The 24,882-nt window shown below is 41.0% G+C and overlaps 1 protein-coding gene and 1 long non-coding RNA gene across 22 annotated transcripts in view; one reads left to right on the plus strand and one right to left on the minus strand.

Moving 5' to 3' along the window:
* Nucleotides 1-223: 223 nt before the first annotated feature.
* LOC134738907 (uncharacterized) lies at nt 224-4,497 on the minus strand. Of its 2 annotated transcripts, none has more exons than XR_010125174.1 (2): nt 4,265-4,497; nt 224-1,796 (listed from the first exon to the last, which is right to left on the minus strand). It is a non-coding gene; the product is annotated as an uncharacterized LOC134738907 (long non-coding RNA). The 2 variants fall into 2 exon arrangements; XR_010125173.1 differs by having other exon boundaries at nt 224-2,226; nt 4,265-4,489.
* A 145-nt stretch (nt 4,498-4,642) lies between these two features.
* The window catches only part of CRLS1 (cardiolipin synthase 1), a 33,346-nt gene continuing 13,106 nt past the window's right edge, over nt 4,643-24,882 (plus strand). For 2 of the 20 annotated variants that reach the window (XR_008496056.2, XM_054466713.2), the window contains exons 1-3: nt 4,643-5,053; nt 8,251-8,388; nt 13,796-13,925. Coding sequence is in view for 11 of the 20 variants with exons in the window: in XM_054466713.2 (XP_054322688.1) it covers nt 4,748-5,053; nt 8,251-8,388; nt 13,796-13,925 (574 nt within the window). In the remaining 9 variants the exon portion in view is untranslated. Of the gene's footprint in view, nt 5,054-5,167; nt 5,336-5,743; nt 5,912-8,250; nt 8,389-9,006; nt 11,686-12,562; nt 12,633-13,795; nt 13,926-16,840; nt 16,986-19,200; nt 19,283-21,394; nt 21,526-24,882 lie in introns of those variants that run through there. The other 18 variants (XR_010125166.1, XM_063659248.1, XR_008496058.2 and 15 more) reach the window with 16 other exon arrangements.

Here is a 24,882-nt window from a genome sequence, read left to right on the forward strand (position 1 = left end):
AAAGGATCAATGAAAGGATGAACTAAACAGTTAATAACAGGCCAATTATTCAAGATTGAACAATCCTTTCTCTTTTCACGTTCTCTTGGGGTAAGCACTTACATGACTGACTACAGAAGTTGGGATAAGACACCTGACCAGTACGTTTTGGTTACTTATGAAAATAATTCTGATACAAGGGTGGAGAGAGAAAAATTTGAAATGAACTTCATGAAACTTAGAATTTATATATAGATTTTTATTTCTATTTTTTTATTTTTTTATTTTTTTTATGAAGTATTTATTGATCATTCTTGGGTGTTTCTCGGAGAGGGGGATATGGGAGGGTCATAGGATAATAGTGGAGAGAAGGTCAGCAGATAAACACATGTACAAAGGTCTCTGGTTTTCCTAGGCAGAGGTCCCTGCGGCCTTCTGCAGTGTTTGTGCCCCTGGGTACTTGAGATTAGGGAGTGGTGATGACTCTTAAAAGAGCATGCTGCCTTCAAGCATCTGTTTAACAAAGCACATCTTGCACCGCCCTTAATCCATTTAACCCTGAGTTGACACTGCACATGTTTCAGAGAGCAGGGGGCTGGGGGAAAGGCCATAGATCAACAGCATCCCAAGGCAGAATTTCTCCTAGTCAGAACAAAATGGAGTCTCCTATGCCCACCTCTTTCTACACAGACACAGCAACAATCTGATCTCTCCTTCCTTTCCCCACACTTCCCCCCGTTCTTTTCAACAAAACCGCCATCGTCCTCATGGCCCGCTCCCGATGGTCGCTGTCTCTTCAGAGCTGTTGGGTACACCTCCCAGACAGGGCGGCCAGGCAGAGGCGCTCCTCACTTCCTCCCAGACAGGGCGGCCAGGCAGAGGCGCTCCTCACCTCCCAGACAGGGCAGCCGGGCAGAGGCGCTCCTCACTTCCCAGACTGGGCCGCCGGGCACAGACGCTCCTCACCTCCCAGACGGGGCGGCCAGGCAGAGGCGCTCCTCACTTCCTCCCAGACGGGGTGGCAGCCGGGCAGAGGCGCTCCTCACCTCCCAGACGGGGCGGCCGGGCAGAGGCGCTCCTCACTTCCCAGACTGGGCGGCCGGGCAGAGGCGCTCCTCACCTCCCAGACGGGGTGGCCAGGCAGAGGCGCTCCTCACTTCCCAGACGGTGTGGCGGCTGGGCAGAGGCGCTCCTCACTTCCCAGATGGGGCAGCGAGGCAGAAGCGCTCCTCACTTCCTCCCAGACGGGGTGGCAGCCAGGCAGAGGCACTCCTCACTTCCCAGACAGGGTGACCGGGCAGAGGCGCTCCTCACCTCCCAGACGGGGCGGCTGGGCAGAGGTGCTCCTCATCTCCCAGACGGGGCAGCTGGGCAGAGGTGCTCCTCACTTCCTCCCAGACGGGGTGGCAGCCGGGCAGAGGTGCTCCTCACTTCCCAGACGGGGCGGCCGGGCAGAGGTGCTCCTCACTTCCCATATGGGGTGGCGGCCGGGCAGAGGTGCTCCTCACTTCCTGCCAGACGGGGTGGCGGCCAGGCAGAGGTGCTCCTCACCTCCCAGACGGGGCAGCCGGGCAGAGGTGCTCCTCATCTCCCAGACGGGGCAGCCGGGCAGAGGCGCTCCTCACTTCCCAGACGGGGCGGCCGGGCAGAGGCACTCCTCACCTCCCAGACGATGGGCGGCCGGGCAGAGGCGCTCCTCACTTCCCAGATGGGGCGGCCGGGCAGAGGCGCTCCCCACTTCCCAGATGGGGCGGCCGGGCAGAGGGGCTCCTCACATCCCAGACGATGGGCGGCCAGGCAGAGACGCTCCTCACTTCCTAGACGGGGTGGCGGCAGGGCAGAGGCTGTAATCTTAGCACTTTAAGAGGCCAAGGCAGGAGGCTGGTAGGTGGAGGTTGCAGCGAGCCGAGATCACGCCACTGCACTCCAGCCTGAGCACCACTGAGCATTGAGTAAGCGAGACTCCGTCTGCAATCCCAGCACCTCGGGAGGCCGAGGCAGGCAGATCACTCGAGGCCAGGAGCTGGAGACCAGCCCGGTCAACACGGCGAAACCCTGTCTCCACCAAAAATACAAAAACCATTCAGGCGTGGCGGCGCGCGCCTGCAATCCCAGGCACTCGGCAGGCCAAGGCAGGAGAGTCACAGGAGCCCAAGGCAGGGAGGTTGCAGCGAGCCGAGATTACGGCAGTACAGTCCAGCTTCGGCAACAGAGGGAGACCGAAAAAAGAAAAGAAGGAGAGGGAGACTGAAGAAAGGGGGGAGGGGGAGGGGGAGAGGGAGCTGGATCTTTATTTCTATTTTTATTACAGACTTACTATTCTAATTTTTTCCCCATTTTGGGAAAAAAGTTCAATGACAGATATTCCCAGTTCCTTCAGACATATGAGGTGCCTGTGTGTTTAATCTGCTTGGATAGAAATTATTACAGAATTCATAAAACAGGAAATGAACATTATAAACCAGTTACTAACTGTAGAATATTTTGGTTTCCTCTGCCCCCTGCCCTGCTCTAAACTCTACTTCACTGGGTTTCTGCATTTTCTCCATCCTTTATCCCAGATTAACCTGTTCATTTATTGACTTCTGTCAAGTTCTAGAAAATGAGATCAAAGACTGATAGCTGGATGTTCTCCCGTCTTAAAATGTTAGGGAAACAGTTTGTTAAAAGCATGTTACTCTTTAGTCATAAGTATTGAGCAGTCATTGTCCTTCAGACCAAAATGCCAGCCACTTTATTTTCCTACTTTTTAAAGACAATTAGCCATCAGCAGTCTGTAGTAGAGCTGGCTTTCTTAATACAAAACAGTTTATTATATTTTAATTGGTGGACTCTATTGTATCTTGGAATTTTTTCCTCTAATCTTATATTGAAGTGAAAAATAGGAAGAACATAAAATTTGCTACACAGATAATTTTGGGGATGTTCTATTTTAAACATTGATAACAGTATAATTTAATTCCATATTTTGAAATATACAAAAAATGTGTACAACTAAAATGATATGTAAAACAGAAAACTATGAGTGCTAGCTCCAAACAATAAGGCAAATAAGTGAAGAGCTCAGGTAATGGTGTTATTCTTGAGGGCACAAAGCCTGGATAAAACTAGATTACCATAAATAGTAGTATGGAAGTTGAAGAAATCAACACAGTAACTAGAATTAATTTAGAAAAAATTTAAAAAAGGTTGGACAAATACCCTAAGTAATAGGAATAAAACCTATCAGAGCAACAAATGGAAAAAACACAAAAGCAAGTTTGTGTCCTCAGTGCCAAGGATTAGAGGCAGATGAAGTACGGAATAGAAAGAAGTCCCAAGACACAATGAGTGTCTTAGGAAGCGGAGAGTGAATAAAGGCAATCTCATGAAAGGAAGGGAGAGACTGGAATCCTGCCCACTCCCTCTTGCCAGGGTTATCCGGAATCAGTGTTTACCTATGAGAATTGTTTTTAAATAGTTTTTAAATTTTAAAAAATTTTTACATTGCTGTTACAGAAGTTTCAATTTTTCTCTCAATGTCAGGATTTCAATGTAAGAAATAGATTTTTTTTGGATAAAATTTTTTTTTGGATAAATACCCGCTGCTTCATCTACAATGTTGCTCACTGTCAGTTGGCCTTTCCCTTTCCTAACTACCCGAATTAAGACTTTAAACTCAACTGTAAGGTAATTCAGCCATCATAGATGGGGTTAGTGGGGCGACAGTGGAGAGGCGGCAATAATCATTCAAATTCAGTTCAACACTGAATTCAACAAGAAAAAATTCTGTAACATTGCAAATATTGAGGTATCAATATGTTTAGTATACTAATCTGAATATATTAATCAGCTAATTAATGGTGAACTGATTCATAACTGTCTCGGATATTATAGGCAAGTTTCTTAACCTCTCTACACCTAAGTTTCCTTTTCTTTAAAGGTAATAATGGAACCCTCATCTTGCAGTCGTTGGGAGGATTAAACGGGATGATGCACTATAGCCTGGTTATATAGTATAATTGAAACTTTTGTACTAGCAATGTAAAAATTTAAAATAATTTAAAAACTATTTAAAAACAATTCTCATAGGTAAACATTGATTCTGGATAATATAGTATTACTGTTTTCAGCAAAACAATCAGCCATTGCTGTTACTAACATTTACTAATGCTTATATTTTTAGCATATGCATCTTTATTCAATGCTCAAAAAGGAGAAAATTACAGAGCCAATATTTATTAATCATTTCTTCTGTACTAGATACTGTAAACCACCCACAAGAACCGTAGGGCGCCGCACGCACCTTGGAGGCGGCCCTTCTGCCGGCCACCCGCCTCAGAGGGTTTCAGGCCAGGGCCTGAGGTGACTCCTGCCCCCTCGCGGCTACGTCGGCTGCGCAGTCATCCTATCTTGTTCGTTTCTCCCTTTCCCCCCCCCCCCCCCCACCCCGCCACGGGCCTTGGTTCCCGGCTGCGGGCCGAGAGGAGAGCGCCGCGTACCCGCTGCTTCCCAAAACCCACGGAGCCTCACGCGCGCGCCTCCGCTGTGCCAGGGGCGCCGGGAAGCCCGACGGCGACGGTGTCGTAAAAGCGTCGCGAAGGCGTCCGCCCTTGGCGGCTTCCTGCCACCTGTATAAGTGGAGCGTGCTGGGGTGTGAAAAGTAGTATGGAGGCAGCGGTTGCCCGGTGTCTGAGTGGTTGCTGGGTCTCCATGGAGAAGCGGCTCGCCGGTGTCCCAGGCTGCTGAGCTCTCGCCGCCCGAGTCCCCGCGGCGCGGCCGCAGGGCCATGCTAGCCTTGCGCGTGGCGCGCGGCTCGTGGGGGGCCCTGCGCGGCGCCGCTTGGGCTCCGGGGACGCGGCCGAGTAAGGGGCGCGCCTGCTGGGCCCTGCTGCCGCCCGTGCCCTGCTGCTTGGGCTGCCTGGCCGAACGTTGGAGGCTGCGTCCGGCCGCGCTTGGCTTGCGGCTGCCCGGGATCGGCCAGCGGAACCACTGCTCGGGCGTGGGGAAGGCGGCCCCCAGGCCAGCGGCCGGAGCGGGCACCGCTGCCGAAGCCCCGGGCGGCCAGTGGGGCCCGGCGAGCACCCCCAGCCTGGTACGTACCGATGAGGCGGCGGCGGGCCGGCCCTGGGCTGGGGTCGCCGCCCCTGCACTCGAGTAACAGGCTCTGGGTGGTGCAGCTCGGACGCTTCCGTTTCCTAACTTTTAGATTCTTCTCTGAAAAGAAGTTACTGGCAGGTCATTCGGTCGGGATGAATTTCAGGGTCACCAGCGGGGCCCACCTACGGTCTCTGTGGTCAAGTTAGAAATCCTCTCATCCCCCTTCTATCTGCACCCGTTGCTGGAAGGGCCGCCTCTGCATATTGCATTGGTAAAGGTAGCCTTCGCTTGTCTTACTAAAAGCCTATTTTTAATTCTTTTGAAGTGAATCCCAGTGTTCAGGGCAAGTCTTTGGGAATATTTAGAAAGGTATACAGGCCCTTCTGTTTGCTTGTGCAAGTTCCGTTCACCATCGTTTGACCTTTGGTAACCTTACACATTATAGGATGAAGGCTAATTAAATAATTTAGGTCGTAATTAAAAGATCTTTTAACCTTTAATTATAGAAAAAGATTTAAACTATTCTTGAGGTAACGGAGGGAAGTATTTGTCCACTTACCTGTTGATATGCTGCCCAGACAGAAGACACCCGAGCATGAGTGTGGGAGAGCTTTTGATGTCATGTTAGCAAGACTCATGCAATTATTACATCTTCAATTGTTATGTCTTCAGTGGCCCCTGTACTGCTTTCATCAGTTGTACAGCATGGGTTGAGGTGGCCAGATCCTGGCAGGGGTCTCAACTCCACTAATAGCTAAAGCATGTTGGGGTTTGAATGCTGGATACTTTGAAGTTGCCATATCCTGACTGAAGTCCTTCCCAGAACGGCAGTAGTTGGTCGAGTATGCCACAGGTTATCTGGTTGAGTAATCTGAGATTAGCTCTCGTAATGTTAACTTTGAAACTTTTACGGATTTAATGATTACAAATTAATGAGACACCTTAACCGAAATATTCTATGTGGAGCTAAAAAGAACTCCCTTCACTGTTCCAGCAACATTCAGTTCTGTTTGTTAATTCGCCAAATGAAATGATGTTTCTGTTTACAACTTTGTCTTTAATTTTGCCCTTTGGATAATTTCTGAAGTTAATTTGGGGCCCTTTTTTCTGATCTTTTGCTTACTGCTTTTTCGCAATCGTGTGCAGCCTTCTCCCCTTCCACTCTTCCGTTTGAGTTGCTGTAACCTTTGATCAGTATTTGACTTATTCTCTACCATAGTATGGTCAACAGACTTATCTTTTTCTTTGGACTCTGAAACACTGATATTTGAACTTGAATTTGGGATGTATTCCAAGAATGTTTTCATTGTATAATGTGGATTACTTTCAGTAAAAGATCTCAGAGTAGAGGTTTGTATTGCTTCTTGTTTTGTGATTGCTCTTCGGATAATTTGAAGTTTTTCTGTACCTTTCAATGACGGTATTCTGCCACCTGACCCCAGCAATAACTGTTTAATTATCCCTCCAAGCTGAGGTGCTTTCTTTCTGGGTTTCTTTTGTAAACACAGACATAGTGTCTTTAGAGAATACTTTTTTTTTTTTACAGGATAGTTCATAGCATTTTGAAAGAATCCTCAGAGATGCACTTTGCCACCTTTTTTACAACCAAAATTAAGATTCAGGCAAGTTGGCTAGTACTGATTAAGAAGGAGGTTAAAAGGGGTTCTAGAGAAGAGAAAGTGCCATGGGGTAGAATTGGCAGTCTTGACACAGCGGAGAAAAAAAATCTAGGCTTCAGGGAAAGGCGTTTTCTTGTTGTTATTTCTGTACCCTGTTGTGCAAGGTGTCTTAGCTCCGCTGGGCCAAGGCTTTTCAAAGCTGAAATACCCTCTCATGAGTCAGATTCTGTTTGGCAAGAAGGGGATATTCTTCAGACAGCTGCCAAAGAGCTCTTTTGTTAGTGCCAACTTCAAACAGCTTGGCTCCAAATGAGGTGTCTAGGAATTGCAAAGCCCCCAGATGGGAACTGTGAAAGCCCTTGGTTTTTAGTTGAGGATCTTAACATTTCCATGACTGTTTTGAACAAATTTACACAATTTCTTGATTTCCAAATATCACAATCCCTATTCCTATCTCCATTTTCTCCTAGCAGTTCTCTGACTTAGTGATGAGGTTATAGAATTAAATCTGTTTTTGTTCTCTTCGTTCAAACCTCCATACAATCTATATAGCATTTAGCATTCTTTAGATATGTGTAAGGGAGTGAGGGAGATTCTTTGCAGTAAATATTTCAAGCTGAATGCCTGGAGTTGATAATTTGGCCTTTTTTCCTGACACTTTTACTTGTAAGTAGACACTATTTGTCTATTTACAAGATCTTCCTGAAGTTTCACCTTTAAAAGCAGAGTGTTGAAAGTTCTGAGTTCTTACAATGAAGTTATATGTTAAAGGCTTAGCTTATATGGCAGATAATACATGTGTTCTGTCTTCCCTCTCTTAAGAAAACCTGTAATAGGCCGGGCGCGGTGGCTCACGCCTGTAACCCCAGCACGTTGGGAGTCCGAGGCGGGTGGATCACGAGGTCAGGAGTTTGAGACCAGCCTGGCCAACACAGTGAAACCCCGTCTCTACTAAAAATACAAAAATTAGCTGGGCGTGGTGGCGGGCGCCTGTAATCCCAGCTACTTGGGAGGCTGAGGCGGAAGAATCACTTGAACCCCAGAGGTGGAGGTTGCAGTGAGCCGAGATTGTGCCACTGCACTCCAGCCTGGGCAACAGAGCTAGACTCCGTCTCAAAAAAAAAAAAAAAAAAAAAAAGAGAAAAGGAAACCTATAATATGTAAGACACCTTACTCTGTGTTCGGGTACATGATACATCTTCATCTTTTGTATTTCTTTTCTTTTTTCTTTTTTTAATTAAAAAAAATTGAGATGGGATTCTCTCCCTGTTTCCCAGGCTAGTGTCTAATTCCTGGGCTTAAGGGATCCTTCCGCCTCAGCCTCCTGAAGTGCAGGGATTGTAGGCGTGAGCCATCATGCCCGCCATCTTCTTTATTCTTGAAAGAAGATTTTAGGGAGATAACTGTAAAAAGAACAGAATGGATTTTAAAATTCAATTTAATGTACTAAATTTAAAGTTTATGTAGCTTCTGACTGAAGTTGATGAAGTATATTTTTCTAATGTATGTATATAGTTATTCAAAGTATGAATTCATAGTATTTTATTTAAATTTTGTTGTCTTTGTGTTTCAGTATGAAAACCCGTGGACAATCCCAAATATGTTGTCAATGACGAGAATTGGCTTGGCCCCAGTTCTGGGCTATTTGATTATTGAAGAAGATTTTAATATTGCACTAGGAGTTTTTGCTTTAGCTGGACTAACAGATTTGGTAAGTTGTAAATGCACTCCCAGTTTGCTCTCCTTCCAAATCCTGGTCTGTACTACTAAACCGAAATAGCGTAGCCTTAGCCTGCTTTTCCTTGGGAGGAAATCCTCAAGATGAATTTGACGTAGTACTTTTTGTGAGGACTTTGTCTTTAGCATCTATATGGGATTTGTTTTTTTTTCATATGATTTCAGGGAGGAAGCGAAGGTTGTAGGGAAGTAAAGGAGGGGATACTTTGTACTCTTGGTTTTTAAGAGTGAAAGAAACACCCTTAGAAATTTCCAAAGAGCTGAGTGCTTGCTTTAGGGATAGAAATAAAGGAGAGGAGATCTGAGATGACTTTTCTATATATTGTGATAAAGAGGAATACTCAGATCTGCAAAAAAAGTTGGTTTTCCTAGTGGAGAGGGAAACTGGACCAGTTGTTAGGACCCAGGGAACTGGGATGTGACCAGGAGCGTGTAGAAGTCATAGCTTTGCTCAGGTTTCATGCTAGCAGGAGGCTGTAGGTAGCCCCACAGATTTATTTTCTGATCTCTGCTCTACACCCCTCTGACTGCCCTGCAGAATACTCTGCTCTGGGCTGACAATTGAACGTCCTTCCTTCTTCTCCTCCCTCAGCAGATGGACAAAGAAGAGGAGCACTCCTTGATACTACATTGTTAGTTTTGATGAGAGGGGGATTTATTCAGATGATCTCAAATTAGAACTGGAAAATAATTTTATAACAGAAGGCTACATTAAATAGGCTTTTGTGGACTGGCTAGCCGTCATCATGTATGACGTTATTTGTATTACCAACTTTATTTCATGAAAGTTTCGAAATGCCTTATAAAACTGGCTGGACACAGTGGCTTACACTTGTAATTCCAGTGCTTTGAGAGGTCAGGAGTTTGAGACCAACCTGCACAACATAGCAAGAGCCTGTCTCTACAAAAAATTTAAAAATTAGCTGGACATGGTGGCACATGCCTGCAGTCCTAGGTACTCAGGAGGCTGAGGCAGGAGGATTGCTTGAGCTCAGGAGTTCAAGGCTGCAGTGAGCTATGATCGCACCACTGTACTCTAGCCTGGGTGTCAGAGCAAGACCTTGTCTCTTAAAAAAAAAAAGGAAAAACTTCATGCTGTATAAAAACATAGTTGAGGGAAGTGTGGAAAAGATGGAGGAATAATTTTAAACCAGGGCAGAGTTAGCAGGAGAAATAGATACATTATATTCTTGTACAAGATTGGTCTGAGATCTATATGAGCATTCAGACAGGTGGTGCTTTGGTGCCTCTTCAAACTAATTTATGTTTGAAAAGCTTTGCTCAATATTTATTGAGTGAGAATCGAGAGAAACTAGTTTTATATTAATAAAAGTTGTATGCCGTCTTTCTTTGTAACATCAGCTGTTCTCTTTGAGGTTCATAGAAACAAAATTCCACCTGCCTAGTAGCAGTAGCATTGGTGGGCAACATAGAATTAACTGAAGATTTTGGAGTGCAGACAAAAGAGAGCATTTGCATTGTTACATGGCATTTCCAAACCTGCTTCAAACATAGCCTCCAAATTGGCTTTACCTCTCTTTTTCCAGAGTTTAGCGTCTACTAATATTTGTCACTACCTCTTCCCATTCTCATAACGTAATCTTTCTCCTTTTCTTTTGTCCCTGCTTTTTTTTTTTTTTTTTTTTTGGAGATGGGAGACTCACTCTGTCACCCAGGCTGGAGTGCAGTGGCGTGATGTCAGCTCACTGCAGCCTCTGCCTCTTGGGTTCCAGCAGTTCTCCTGCCTCAGCTTCCCGGGTAGCTGGGATTACAGGCACACACCACCATGTCTGGCTAATTTTTCTATTTTTAGTAGAGATGGGGTTTCACCATGTTGGCCAGGCTGGTCTCGAGCTCCTGACCTCAGATGATCCACCCACCTCGGCCTCCCTTGGCCTTGGATTACAGGCATGAGCCACCACACCTGGCCTGTTCCTTCTTTTATCCCAAAGCCTGCACTCATTGTTAATGTTATCTCCAAGTCTGTCAAAGGCCATTATACTGATAAGAGTTTTTTTTTAACATAACAGACAAGATCTTTTTCAGTTACTGTAGTCTCCTTTTTTGTCTGCTACGTTTTTTTTTTTTTTCTTTTAAGCTGCCACATGAGATTGCAGTATTCATTGAATGTTAGAGAGGCCCCATTAACATTTTTCTAAATACATAAAATGATGTTTGTGGAAACCTAAGTTAACTGGTGCCACATTTCACATTTGTTCCATGGAGATTTTAGTGCCTTTCGATTGGCCACTGGGAGGTGGCCAGACTCATCGGTTTAAGCCGGGGAATGACAAAGTCTGATTGCGTTGTGTGTGGAAAATGGGTTATAGACAGCTAAGAGTGGAAGCTGAGTAAGTGGTTAGGGGGCTGATCGTGATCCAGCAAGAGTGGAAGCAGAGTAACTGGTTAGGGGCTGGCCGTGATCCATGGCGGCAGTGGTGGGAGCTTAGACTGGGGTTGGAGTTTGGAGTTGGAGAGAAGTATGTGGGTGTGAGATATATTTTAAAGACAGAGGTAATATGTTGATGGATTAGATATGGAGTAAGAGTAGGAAGAGTCAAATATGAATATTACGGTCTTACTTTAAAAAAAAAATTCTCTTCTAAAACCAGGTTCATGGAAATGACATTTTCTGTGATGGGCAACACTTGAGTAGGGCAGAGTTTAAGGGAGAATACTAAGAATTCTGTGGCCTATCCACATAGAAGTATCAATTGGGCAGTTTAGTAGTTTGGAGTTGGTGGAAGTCATCGTTACAGAGAGAGAAATTTGGGAGCTGTCAGATATAGATGGTTGGATCTGGGCAAAATCATCCAAGCTGAGGTAACAGAAATGAAGGGTCAGAGAAATGAGCAACAAGTAGAGCACCAGAAAAGAAGCTAGTCAGGAACCCTGGGAAGGAATAGCTGGCGAGGAAGAAAATTAGGCAGTGAGATTTCCCAGAAAGTGGAGAAAGTGCTTCAGTTGTGTCGAGGTCAGGTACTCTAAAAATGCGGAATTCCTTGGCGACCTTTATGAGCCTCACCTCCGGAGGGGTGGGGACGATTGGAGTGGGTCGATGAACACATGTGAGGTGGTAATGACATTGGACGTTCCTTTGAAGCAGTTTTGCTTTGTAGGGGAATAGAGAAATAGGATCACAGAAGGGTCTTTTAAAAAGATATATACTGGGGAATTATATCTATATATATAGATATAGATAGATAGATATAAAATCCTATATGTAAAAATATATATGCTGGAGTATATGTATATACTGAGGAATTTTTGTTTGGCCTTTTTTTTTTTTTTTTTTTTTTTGAGATAAATCTCGTGTTGCCCAGGTTGGCCTTGAACTCCTGACTTCAAACAATCCTCCCACCTCAGCCTTCCAAGAAGCTGGGACTATAGGTGTGCCACTGTGCCCAGTGAATTTTTGTTGTTAGTTAACTGATTAATTAAATGATCAGGTAGAGAGATTAAATGAAAGGGAGAGATGGATGATGCAAGGGGAGATGGTCACAGAAGGTGAGAGGGCATGGGAACGGATGAAGGAAGGCAGAGAGAATGAATGGATGCAGGTAGGTGGGGGATTTGATGATGGGAATATGAGGATGGGCTGACTACATTTTTCTTTTTCCTTAAGGAAAATATAGACGTGACCATGAGCGAGAGGGATGGAGTTAGGTCTGAGGTGAGAGCAGAGACAGTGTGAAAAGCGAGGGTAAATATGGTAAACAAGTGTGGGATTGCTAGGCAGTATTGGGTGCCCATGGGAGATTTGTGGTCACCAGTTTAAAGTGAGACCAGTCTTCCCATTTGTGTGTTTTCCTTAAGCACTGTTCAGCTCTTAGGTGCAGGCCCAGAGTACATGGAGAGTTGTTTTTAAGCAGTGTTGAAGGAGAGTGGAGTGAAGGGGAGTTACAGATGTTTATAAAGGAATGATGTTGATGACCTTGGAATCTAGTGTGGGTTAGAGGAATAGTGAAGACGAGAGGTGATGATGGCGAAAAAGTGAAAGGTTAAGTTCCCTGAGGTCAGAAACTGAACTAAACCTGATCTTCCAAGGTCCCAGCTCCCCAGGCTAGGTACTTTTATGTTCGTATGCTTAAGAAGGAAATAGATTTTTTCAGTTGCAATAGTAATAGCTAGTAACTGCTTCTTTTGAGGATTTACTAAGTGCTGAGTGCTGAACAAGTATTAATCACATTGTGTGCTGAAGACAGCCACTGCTTTGAGGTGAGTAATTTATCTCTGTCTTACAGATGGGGAAACCAAGGCTTAGTCAGGCCAAACAACTTATCCAAGATCACACAGCTAGCTAGTGAGTGGCAGAGCCAGGACTTGAACAGCTTCTGTTCTGCTACAAAGACCACATTTTTTTTTACCACAGTCCTGGACTACTGCTATCTCCTCTAACTCATTGGAGTACTTGAGATATGGACAACTTGTTCTTTAAAATGAACCATGATTAATTGCGTCTAAATTAATCTTTTTTCCCCTTAGAAATAGTATTAGAGAACTCAAACATTTGTTGAAACTTGAAGTTAAATGAGTAAAAGCCAGGAAGGGACTTGGATAAACCTGAAAATATCTGCCTTGTTTAATGTAAATAGACAATACTTGGTTTCAGTCCATTTTGTGGCCCCAGAGTGGCCAGACCTCTCCCTTCTCAAGTTAGGATGGAGACCTGGGTTTTTATGGGAAGAACTGAAGACTTAAATATTGATAACTAATTACAGTTTTTAAAAGCTCTGATAGGTCAAACAGAACCAGCTTACAGGCCCCATTTGGCCCACTAGCAACTGGATGTGACTTATGCTTTAAATATAGTTTATTTTTAATCACGATAATATAAAAATAAATAATTTAAGTATCAGAATTTTAACTAGGCCAGGTAGAGAGGATTGAGTTTTCTGCTCAAATGTAGGTAATGCAGATACAGTCAGAATATGGAATAAACAGTGGTATTGAGCAAAATGAGTTGAAAAACAGAAAAACAGTAAGTTTTAACAGAGTTGGATTATATTATCCTAGTCCAGGCATGCTTTCTTTGAGTTTTCTTTGGGTTCTTTATAGTTCTAAATACATCACTAACCATATCTCTAAATGTGTGTTTGGGTTCATCCCAGAAAGGGGCCTTGTGAAAATACCGAGAAATAACCAGAAGGACTTGAGGGGGAAAGAAAATAAATGTGCATTTATTTTAAGACCAGTTGCTAATTTAAAAGCGAAATGTATACCAGCGAAATAATGAGAATGTTTGGGGGTAAGAAACAGAAGACATTTTGTTAACATTTTATGAGAGTATAATTGTTATTCTGGTATATCTTAAGCTTCAGAATATCTACTCTGTTCCTGTTATGACATTTATATATATAAAAAAAAACTTCTATTTTCAGTTGGATGGATTTATTGCTCGAAACTGGGCCAATCAAAAATCAGCTTTGGGAAGTGCTCTTGATCCACTTGCTGATAAAATACTTATCAGTATCTTATATGTTAGCTTGACCTATGCAGATCTTATTCCAGGTAAGAACGCGTCATGCGTACTTTTGAATAGCACAGGGAAGAATGACATTAGTCAGCTTAGGATTTCTCTTGAGAGACAAATAATTTTTGTTCCAAAAATATAGTTTTCAACTTTAAACTGTTTCCCTAATTTTAAACTGTTGAACTTTTATTTGTCAAACTACTTGTGGATTTTAGAATTTATGTCCTTGTTTTACTAGTAAAATCAGTTGCTTTCCTAGTAAGATTGTTTAAAATTAAAATTGAATAAATATTTCACAGTGCCAATTCATATTACTCTGAAATTTTTTGGTGATACATTATGTATTTTTAGTGCCTAGCTTTTCAAAAGCAATTTAGTTTTCCTACGTTTATTATCTTTATTTATATCGTTTAATCATAAGTGAGAAGTCTGAAATCCTGAAGATGTCTATAAAATTTCACATTATGTAGACCCTATTATGCAATTTTTATATCATACATATAGTTTGTACATTATATGAATACTTTTTCTGATAAGATTTCATGATTTTTTTGCTTTGTATTTTGCGTGTCCTTTTCTGATTGTTCATTTTCTTCTTCAGTTGTATTTCTCAGTTTTTTTCCCTCAGACCAAGTTAAACTGTTTTTTTCCCAAGAGCTAGGAATCATATCTGATCACACTGGGACTTCCCTTCACTGTCAGTCTAAGAGTTTGCATTTTTGAGGTTTAGGAAAAGGGAAAAAAAAGGAAGAAAGAAAGAAATTGTATCTGAGAACAAAGAAGCTGCCACATGGTCCCTCGGTATCATGTTATCATTGACACTTCGTAGATAGAAGTATAGTGGCGTTTCAGTCTAGTCTCCTCCAACTGGAAATTATTTTTCTTTCTTATTTTTAGTCTTCTAAGTTCCGTACCAAAATAAAAAATAAATTGAACTAATGTTTACTTTTATGTGCTACTTTGAAAGTTAGAATTGAGGTGTGTATGTGATTGGGGAATGGGGGTGTGTGTGTGAGTTTTCTTGCCTAGGCTGGTCTCGAACTTCTGGGCTCAAGCAATCCTCCCACCTCGGCCTCCCAAAGTGATGGGATTACAGGCTTGAATCACCTTGCTTGGGCCCTCCCTTTCAAAGTTACATTGTATTTTGATGTAGTATTTTACAAAGGTTGGCCAGTGATTTTGCTGTTCAACATAGAAATTGTTTCCAGGTTTTTTGGAATTATGGGTAATGTTGCTGTGAGTTTTACTTATATGATTGGTGTAGGTTGCTTTCCAAGCTGAGACTTCCCTTCACTGGCAATCTTAGAGTTTCCATTTTCTTTCTTCTGTATTGAGTCTGTTTTTCCAGGCTCCCATGTCTTCCTTTGCTTTAAGTTACTCCTTTTCTCCAATTGTTTTCTGTAGAAGGATGGAGTGTGGCAGCCAGATTTTTAGAGGTCTTAGACATCTCAGTGTCTCTATTTTGTCTTCCATACATGATTGACAGTTGAAGTAGGCATCACTTTTTTTTTATCTTTTATCTTTTTTCTTTTTTTTTTCTTTTTCGAGACAGGGTCTCACTCTGTGACCCAGGCTGGAGTGCAGTGGTACAATCTCAGCTCATTGCAGCCTTAACCTCCCAGTTCAAGCAGTCCTCTGACCTCAGCCTCCCAAGAACCTACCACCACATGCACCACCACGCCTGGCTAATATTTGTACTTTTTGTAGAGATAGGGTTTTACCACGTTGCCCAGGCTGGAGGCATAATTTTTAAATTGCAGATGATTTTAATTCAGAATTGTGAAGACCCTCTTCCATAGAGTTGGAGATTCCAACTTGCTACGGAGCAGTCTCTTATCATTTGGATACCTTTTCCTTTACGTGGGATTGTGTTTTGTATTGGAAAGCTTTTAGGATTTTAAGAAAATGTGATTCCTAATTGATGTTTTCTTTAAAAAGTTATCTCTCTTAATTCATTTTCTAATGTTTATATGGCTACCCAGTTATCCTAGCACTTTTTTTAGAAAAATTTGTATTTTTCAGACTCAGTGCAAGGTAATTTCTAAGTTGTTTTCTTCCGCATTGATTCGTCTGTCTTCGCATCAGTGGCATTCTTCTTATTGCTTTGCTAAAAGTCTTGATATCCGGTAGAGTGAGTCCTTCCACCTTGGACATTCTTAGCCCTTTCCATTTGTTTCCATTTGTTACAAATTTTAGAATCAGCTTTTCCAAGAATCAGCAATTTTCCAGAGAAAAATCTGTTCGGAATTTGATTGGGATTGCAATGAACTTATGATCTGTTTGGAGGAATTTGCATCTTTACAATGTTAAGTCTTCCAGTCCAGTATCTACTCTATTGAGGTCTGCTTTAATATCTCTCAAAGTTTTTTTGGTTCTCTCCAGAAAGATAATAAACACTTTTGTTAGACTTATTCCTAAGTACATGATAGTTCTTGGTGCTTTTATAAATGGTAGCTTTTAAATTCATTTTCTGGCTGGGCACAATGGCTTACCCCTGTAATCGCAGCACTTTGCGGGGCTGAGGTGGTCGGATCACTTGAGATTAGGAGTTCAAGAGTAGCCTGGCCAACATGGCGAAACCCTGTCTACTAAAAATAGAAAAATTAGCCATGTGTGGTGGCACGTGCCTGTAATCCCAGCTACTCAGGAGGCTGAGGCACGAGAATGTCTTGAACCTGGGAGGCAGAGGTTGCAATGAGCCGAGATTATACCGCTGCACTCCAGTCCGAGTGATGGAGTGAGACTCTGTCCTCAAAAAAAAAGAAAAAATTTTATTTTCTTATAACTCCATGTTGATATGAAAAAATCAGTACTGTTTCTAATGTTGATTGTTGTGTCTAGTGAAACTTGCTAACTCGTATTCTAACAATATACATATAAATTTGCTTGGATGTTTTACATGCTCATTTATGTCTTGTATGTAATTAATGACAACGTATTTCTTCTTTTCCAGTCCTTTTACCTTTTGTTTCTTTTAGTTGCCTTACTGCACTGAGTAGTACGGTGTTGGCAAGGAGTGGTGTCAATGTCTTATTCCCAATCTCATAGAAAAGCCTTTAGCGTTTCACTATTAAAGATGATGTTTGCTGTTGGTTTTTGTAAGTATCCTTTTCCAAGTTAAGAAGTTCACTTCTGTTGGGAGTTTAAGAGTTTTTCTCACAATTGAGTACTGAATTTTTTTGCGTTTTTTGTAGAGATGCGGTTTTGCTATGTTGCTCATGCTGATCTTGAACTCTTGGCCTCCGAAAGTTCTGGGATTATAGGCATAAGCCACCACCCCTGGCCTGGATATTAAATTTTATCAAACTCCTTTTGTGTATTACTATGGTCATATCATTTTTCCCTTTAGCTGTTCATGTGTGGTGAATTACACATATTAATGCAATATTAGTTCTAATGTTAAAACAAGCTGTAATTCCTGGTATAAATCCAACATTGCCATGATATATTGTGAAGAGATTGCTGGATTTGGCTTGCTAATATTTTGTGGAAGATTTCAAATTTTAATTCATGAGATTGGCTTGGAATTCTTCATATATTCTTGTTAGGTTTTCATATCAAATTTATAACTAGCCTCATAAAATGAATTGGGGACTTTCTTTTTTTCTTCCATTCTTGGAAGATGTTTGATTATGAATATTTCTACTTAAATGTTTGGTAGAATTTGTTAAAGCCGTTGAGGCCTGGAGTTTTCTTTAGGGCAGAGTTTTAAAATAGGTAATTCATTTTCTTTAATTGTTACGGGATGATTCAGATTTAAAGTACATCTTTTTTTTTAACCTTCAACCAACTCACTCCATATTACATCTTTTGACCAGTTTTTAAGTTGTGATGTTTTTCTAGGAATTTGTCCATTTGATCTACATTATAAAAAATGTATCATACGGTGTTTATGGTATCCTCATTAACTTTATTTATGTATTTACTTACTACTGCTTGTGGAGCAGGGCTACCCCATAGGCAGTGTGCCCAGAATAGCTCTCATTAACCTTTTGATGTCTGTGGGATATGTAGTAATGTCCTCCTTTTCCTATTGATTATTTTTTGTCCCTTTTTTTTTTTTTTCATCTTTTTTGCCAGAGGTTTGTCAGTTTTATGAATCTTTTCAAAGAATCAGCTTTGGGTTTTGTCAAGCCTTTCTGATCTGTTGTTTACTACTTCATTAAGTCTTGTTGTTTTATTTTTTTCTTCTTCAGGTTTTCTTTGCTATTCTTTTTCTAAATTCTTTTTTTTTTTTTTTTTTGAGTGCAGTGGTATGATCTCAGCTCACTGCAACCTCTGCCTCCTGGGTTCATGTGATTCTTCTGCCTCAGCCTCCTGAGTAGCTAGGATTACAGGTGTGTGCCACCATACTCGGCTAGTTTTTTTGTATTTTTAGTAGAGACGGGGTTTCACCATGTTGGCCAGGCTGGCCTTGAACTCCTGACCTCAGGTGATCCTGAAGTGATCCTGACCTTAGGTGCCTCTGCCTCTCAAAGTGCTGGGATTAGAGGTGTGAGCCACCATGCCTGGCTCTAAATTCTTTAGATCAGTTCTGTCTAGAAATAAAATGAAGATTCTTATGTAATTAAAAATTTTTAGTAGCTTTTTTTAAAAAAGGAAACGTGAAAATTGATATATTTTATGTAATCCACTATATCAAAAATATTGTCATTTTAACATGTAATCAATAAATTAATGAGAATTTTTTCCTATACGCCTTCATAGTCTAGTGTGTTTTGAGCAGTGCAGCTATAGGTGGATACCTAACTTGTTTTTCAGCTTTTTTTTTCTAAAGATTGCATATAAGACTATATGTTCCTCTATTATCACTTTTATTGCATCTCCTATGTTGGTTTTAGTGTGTCATTGTCCAGTATACAATATTTTCCTATTTCCATTATTATTCTTTCATTGACCTGTTAGGTTAAAAATAAATATATCTTAATTTGTTGCCATTTTTGTGGGGATTTTTTTAGTTATCTTTTTGTTACAATTTCAGTCATAATAACCTTGTGTTCAGAGAACATGCTCTGTGATTTCAGCCTTTCAGCCCACTACTGTCAGATTTTATAAATATTCCATGAATACTTGAAATGAATTGAAATGAATGTATATTCTACAGTTCTTGGGTATGATGTTCTTCATAGGTCTATTAGATCAAGTTTTTAATCCTGCTTTTTAAGTCTTCTGTTTCTTCACTGAATGTTCTTTTGCTTTTGGTTTGTTTGGCAGTTAGAGTTTCCTACTATGTGTCTAGTTCTCCAGTATTTGTCTCTGTAGTTGTGATTTTGTTTTGTATCTTTTTTTTTTTTTTTTTTTTTTTTGAGACAGAGTCTCACTCTGTCTCCCAGGCTAGAGTCCAATGGCACCATCTCGGCTCACTGCAGCCTCTACCACCTGGGTCCAAGTGATTCTCCTACCTCAGCTTCCTGACTAGCCGGAATTACAGGTGCGTGCTACCATGCCCTGCTAATTTTTGTATTTTTAGTAGAGACGGGGTTTCACCATGTTGGCCAGGCTGGTCTTGAACCCCAGACCTCAAGTGATCTGCCCGCCTCGGCCTCCCAAAGTGCTGGGATTATGGGTCTGAGCCTCTGCACCCGGCCTGCTTTGTATGTCTTGAAGTTATGTTGTTAAAGTGAATATGAATTAGAATTGTTATGTCTTCTTGGTGAAGTGAATGTTTTGTTATGAAGTGACCCTCTATGGCTGTAGTAACGATTTTTACCTTAAAATATATTTTGTGGACTGTTAAGCTCTGCTGGCTTGCTTTTGGTAGTGTTTGCATGATAAATGTTTTACTTTCTACATTTCTGCATCTTTTTAGATATCACTTGTAAGTAACATATTTATGTAAATATATATGTAAATAACATATTTTAAATAAAACCCATTTTGTCTTAACCCATATAGTCTTTTAACAGAAGCATTTAACCCATTAATATTTATTGTGATTGATAGATTTTTCATTCAGTCTTTTATTTTACTTGAAGTATTTTATTTGGCACATATGTTTTGTCCTTTTTAGTATTTTTAAATTATATTTTCTTTCGCTCTAGTTTGAAAGTTTTACACGGTTTCCATTCAGTTTTCCTCCACATTAAAACATTTATCTTTATAAAAATATGATCTTAATAATTCTGTACTCATTCTGGGCATGGGAGGCACCTTAGAATTCTTGAACTCCAATTATTTCTCTCAGCTTAGGCTACTGTTGTCATACTTTTATATATTTCTTAAACTCACAGATATTGTTTATACAATGTTCATTTAAATTTATCATCATATTTATTACTTTTTGCTAGTCTGTCTTGTTTGATGTATTTTAGACCTCCCATCTGAGATCATTTTCCTTTTGTCTGAAATATGTTCTTTTGGAATTCTTTTTAATGTAGGTGTACTGGTAAATTCTTTTTCTCTGAAAATGTTTTTATTTTGCCTTTATTCTTGAAGAATATTTTTGTTATGTATAGAATTCCGGGTTGGTATTAGTTTTTCTTAGCATGTTTAAGGTATTGCTCAGTCGTCTTCTTCCATTGTTGATAATAAGAAATCAGCTGTTAATCCATTGCTTTTTTTTTTTTTTCAAGACAGGGTCTTGCTCTGTCACCCAGGCTGGAGTGCAGTGGTATGATCTCGGCTCACTGCATTCTCTGCCTCCTGGGCTCAAGCAGTCCTCCTACCTCAGCCTTCTGAGTAGCTGGGACTACAGGTGTGTGCCACCATGCCCATCTCATTTTTATATGGTTTTTAGAGATGGAGTTTCGCCTGTTGCCCAGGCTGGTCTTGAACTTTTGAGCTCAAGCAATCCACCCACCTTGGCCTTCCAAAGCACTCTGATTACAGGCAAGAGCCACCGCACCCAGCCGTGTTGCTTTTTTTGAAGGCAATTTTGCTTTCTTGTGGTTATTTTCAAGATTTTCTTTGTCTTTTGATTTTCTCAGTTTCACAATAATATTTCCTGTTACAAGTTTCTTTTTTATTCTGCTTGGGATTTATTGGACTTTTCAATCTGTGGACTATATCTTGAAGTCAGTGCTAGAAAATTCTCAGCCACAATCTCTTTAAATGTTGTTGTTGTGTATTCTTTCTTTCCTTTTGGGGCTACGGTATACCTATGTTAGACGTTCTCCCTGTATCCATTACATCTCAGTGGGTTTTTTCTTTGTTAGCTCATTTTATCTTTTTGAGCTCCATTCTGGCTGTACTAATGGGTTTACAATTTTTCATTTCATTACCTGTCTCTGTAGCTGTACCAAATCTATTTAATCTTACTTCTATTGTATTCTCTAACTGTAGAACTTCTATTTTATTCTTTTTTGGACTTGCTAAGTCATCTTTTATGGTTTTTAGTTCCATGCTGAAGTTTTCAATATTGACTTTTATCCCCTTGAACATGAGTTGTTTTATAGACTCTGATGATTCAAAAATCTTACATCTTTTGGTAGTCTCTTTCATTTGTTCACTGTTTCTGTTGATTCTTACTCGTGGTATTTTAATTCTTTGTTATTTTTTTTCTGTTTAGATACATTCTTTGAAAAATAATTTGGAGGAATATTTGATTCTTACGAACAAGGCATTACTCACCAGAGAAGATTTTTTTGTTCTACCAGGTGCCTAGGAATGCTAACAGTCTGGGACCACATAGACCACCAGGTGATGAGACAATCCTGGGAGTCCTGTTTTACTTTGGCCCATCTTTTCTCCCAACCCTGTGGGAATAGTCATTCAGATCCTAGCTGCAAGCTAGGAGGTGGTTTATCAGAGCCCAACCTCGAGCGCTCTGGGCTTTAGCTACTGTCACCCCATCATAACTGAGCTTCATGGATTGATTCTCTTTTTATCTTTCAGATTTTCTTTTAAAAATCTTTGTCTTTTTTTTTTCTTCCAAAAGATTCCTCCAACATTACCATTCCCCACCTTCTGTTGAGTTTTTTTGGCTCTCATTTTGAATTTTCAAGAGCTCATGTTCTTTGTCTTCATTAAAAAAAAAAGTTCTTATATCATGGATGAATGTCATTCAGGATATCTATACATACATGTGCATACCTCATTTTTATTGCATTTCACTTTATTGCACTTTGCAAAGTGACATTTTTTACAAATTCAAGGTTTGGCAACCCTATGTCCATAAGTCTGTCAGCACCATTTTTCTAACATATGTGCTCATTTTGCCTCTCTGTCACATTTTTTTTTTTTTTTTCCCTGAGAGAGGGTCTCGCTCTGCCACCCAGGCTGGAATGCAGTGGTGTAATTATGCCTCACTGCGGCCTTGACCTCAAGGGATCCTTTTGCCTCCCCTTCTTGAGTAGCTGAGACTACAGATGTACACCACCACACACCCAGCTAAGTTTTAAATTTTTTTATAGAGATGGGGTTTCCCTATGTTGCCCAAGCTGCTCTCGAACTCCTGGGCTTAAGTGATCCTCCCACCTCAGCCTTTCAAAGTGCTGGGATTACAGGCATGAGCCACAGCACCTGGTCTCTGTGTCACGTTATAATAATTCTGCCAATATTCCAGATTTCGTCATTATTAAATCTGTTATGGTGATCTGTGATCAGCAAACTCTGATGTTACTGTCTAATTGCTTTGGGATGTAGTGAACCCATCAGAGTCATCCATGAGGGTTAGAATCAACTTTTTCCAAAATCCTGTTAATCAAGAGTGAACTTAATCGATTAATGTTGTGTATGTTCTGACTGCTCCACCAATCTGTGGGTCCCCTATCACTCTGCCTCTCCTCAGGCCTCCCTATTCCCTGAGACACAATAATATTGAAATTAGACCAATTAATAACCCTGCAATGTGAAAGGAAGAAGTTACATGTCTCTCACTTTAAATCAAAAGCTAGAAATTATTAAGCTTAGTGAGGAGGGCATTTCGAAAGCTGAGAGAGGCTGAAAGCTAGGCCTGTTGTGCCAAATAGCTAGCCAAGTTGTGAATGCATAGGAAAAATTCTTGAAGGAAATTAAAATTGTTACTCCAGTGAACACAGAAATGTTAAGTAAGCAAAACAGCCTTATTGCTTATGGAAAGAAAGTCTGAATGGTCTGAATAGAAGATCAAGTCAGCCAAAACATGTCCTTAAGCCAATAGATCAAGATAATAGATCAAGGCCCTAAGTCTCTTCCATTCTGTGAAGGCACAGAGAGGTGAAGAAGTTGCAGAAGAAAAGTTAGAAGCTAGCCAACCTTGGTTTGTGCAGTTTAAGGAAAAAAGCCATCTCCATAACATTGCAAGTGCAAGGTGAAGCAGCAGGCACTAGTGGGGAAGCTACAGCAAGTTATCCAGAAAATCTAGCTAATGATGAGGGTGGCTACACTAAACAACAGATTTTCAATGGAGACAGAACACCCTTCTATTGGAAGAAGATACTCTCTAAAGCTTTCATAGCTAGAGAGAGGTCAGTGCATGGGCTTGAAAGAACAGGCTGATTCTCTTGCTAGAGGCCAGTGAAGCCAGTGAGTTTAAGTTGAAGCCAGTGCTCATTTATCATTCTGAAAATTGTAGGGCCCTTAAGCATTATGCTAAATCTACTCTGCCTGTGCTCTAGAAATGGAATAGCAAAGCATGAATGACAGCACGTCTGTTTACAACATGATGTACTGAATATTTTAAGCCTACAGTTGAGACCTACTGCTCAGAAAAAAAAGATTCCTTTGAAAATGTTACTGCTCATTGACAACACACCTGGTCACCCAAGAGCTCTGATGGAGCTATACAAAAAAATTAATGTTGTTTTCATACCTACTAACACATCCATTCTTCAGTCCTTGTCATTTTGACTTTCAAGTCTTACTGTTTAAGAAATACATTCCCCAAGGCTATAGGTGACATAGATAGTGATTCCTCTGATGGATCTGGGCAAAGTAAATTGAAAACCTTCTAGAAAGGATTTACCATTCTAGATGCCATTAAGAATATTGGTGATTGATGGGAGAAAGTAAAAAATATCACCATTAACTGGATTTTTGGAAGAAGTTGATTCCAACCCACATGGATGATTTGAGGGGTTCAACACTAGTGGAAGAAGTCACTGCAGATGTGGTAGAAATAGCAAGATAGCTAGAATTAGAAGTGGAGCCTGAGGATGTGAGTGAATTGCTGCAATCTCTTGGTAAAAATTACCTGAGTTGCTTTTTAAAGAGGTTTCTAGCGATGAAATATACTCCTGGTGAAGATGTTGTGAACACTATTGAAATGACAACAGAGGATTTAAAATATTACACAGACTTAATGGATAAGGCCGCTGCAGGGCTTGAGAGAATTAACTTCCATCTTCTGTGGGTAAAATGCTATCAAATAGCATTGCATGGTACAGAGAAATCTTTTGTGAAAGGCAGAGTCAATTAATGTGGCAAACTTGATTGCTGTCTTATTTTAAGAAATTGCCACAGCCACCTCGGCCTTCAGCAACCACCACTCTGATCAGTCAGCAGCTGTCAACATTGAGGTAAGATCCTCTACTAGCAAAAAGATTATGACTCATTAAAGGCTCAGATGATTGTTAGCATGTGGTTTGTGTGTTTGTGTGTATATATATATATATATATTTAGACAGTGCTACTACCGTACACAAAATGGATTATAGTGTAGACATAACTTTCATATGCACTGGGAAACTGAAAAATTTGTGCAACTCACTTTACTTCAGTATTAGCTTTGTTGCGGTGGTCTGGAACAGAACCTTCAATATCTCTGAGGTATGCTTGTATTTATTTATTTATTTATTTAAAAACCTCTATATTGAGTCTGTTTCCTTCAGATTCTATTTTTTGTTTGTTTCGGCCTCTCTTTTGTGATGGAGACTTTATTGAAATGTATGGTGATCCTTGGCTGCTAACTTATATTTGAATGAGGCGTGAAAAGTTCATTGGGAGCTCCGTAGGCACTGGGGTGCAGGGCCTGAATTCTTAGTATCTTTAAGCCTATTCTGTAGATCCTAGCTCTCCATCTGCTGCTTGGGAAGTATAAATGCCTTCCCACCAGGGTTTTGGGAGCTAAGCTGTGGG

Source organism: Pongo pygmaeus, chromosome 21 (assembly GCF_028885625.2).
Source record: "Pongo pygmaeus isolate AG05252 chromosome 21, NHGRI_mPonPyg2-v2.0_pri, whole genome shotgun sequence".
Classification (NCBI taxonomy): Eukaryota; Metazoa; Chordata; class Mammalia; order Primates; family Hominidae; genus Pongo; species Pongo pygmaeus.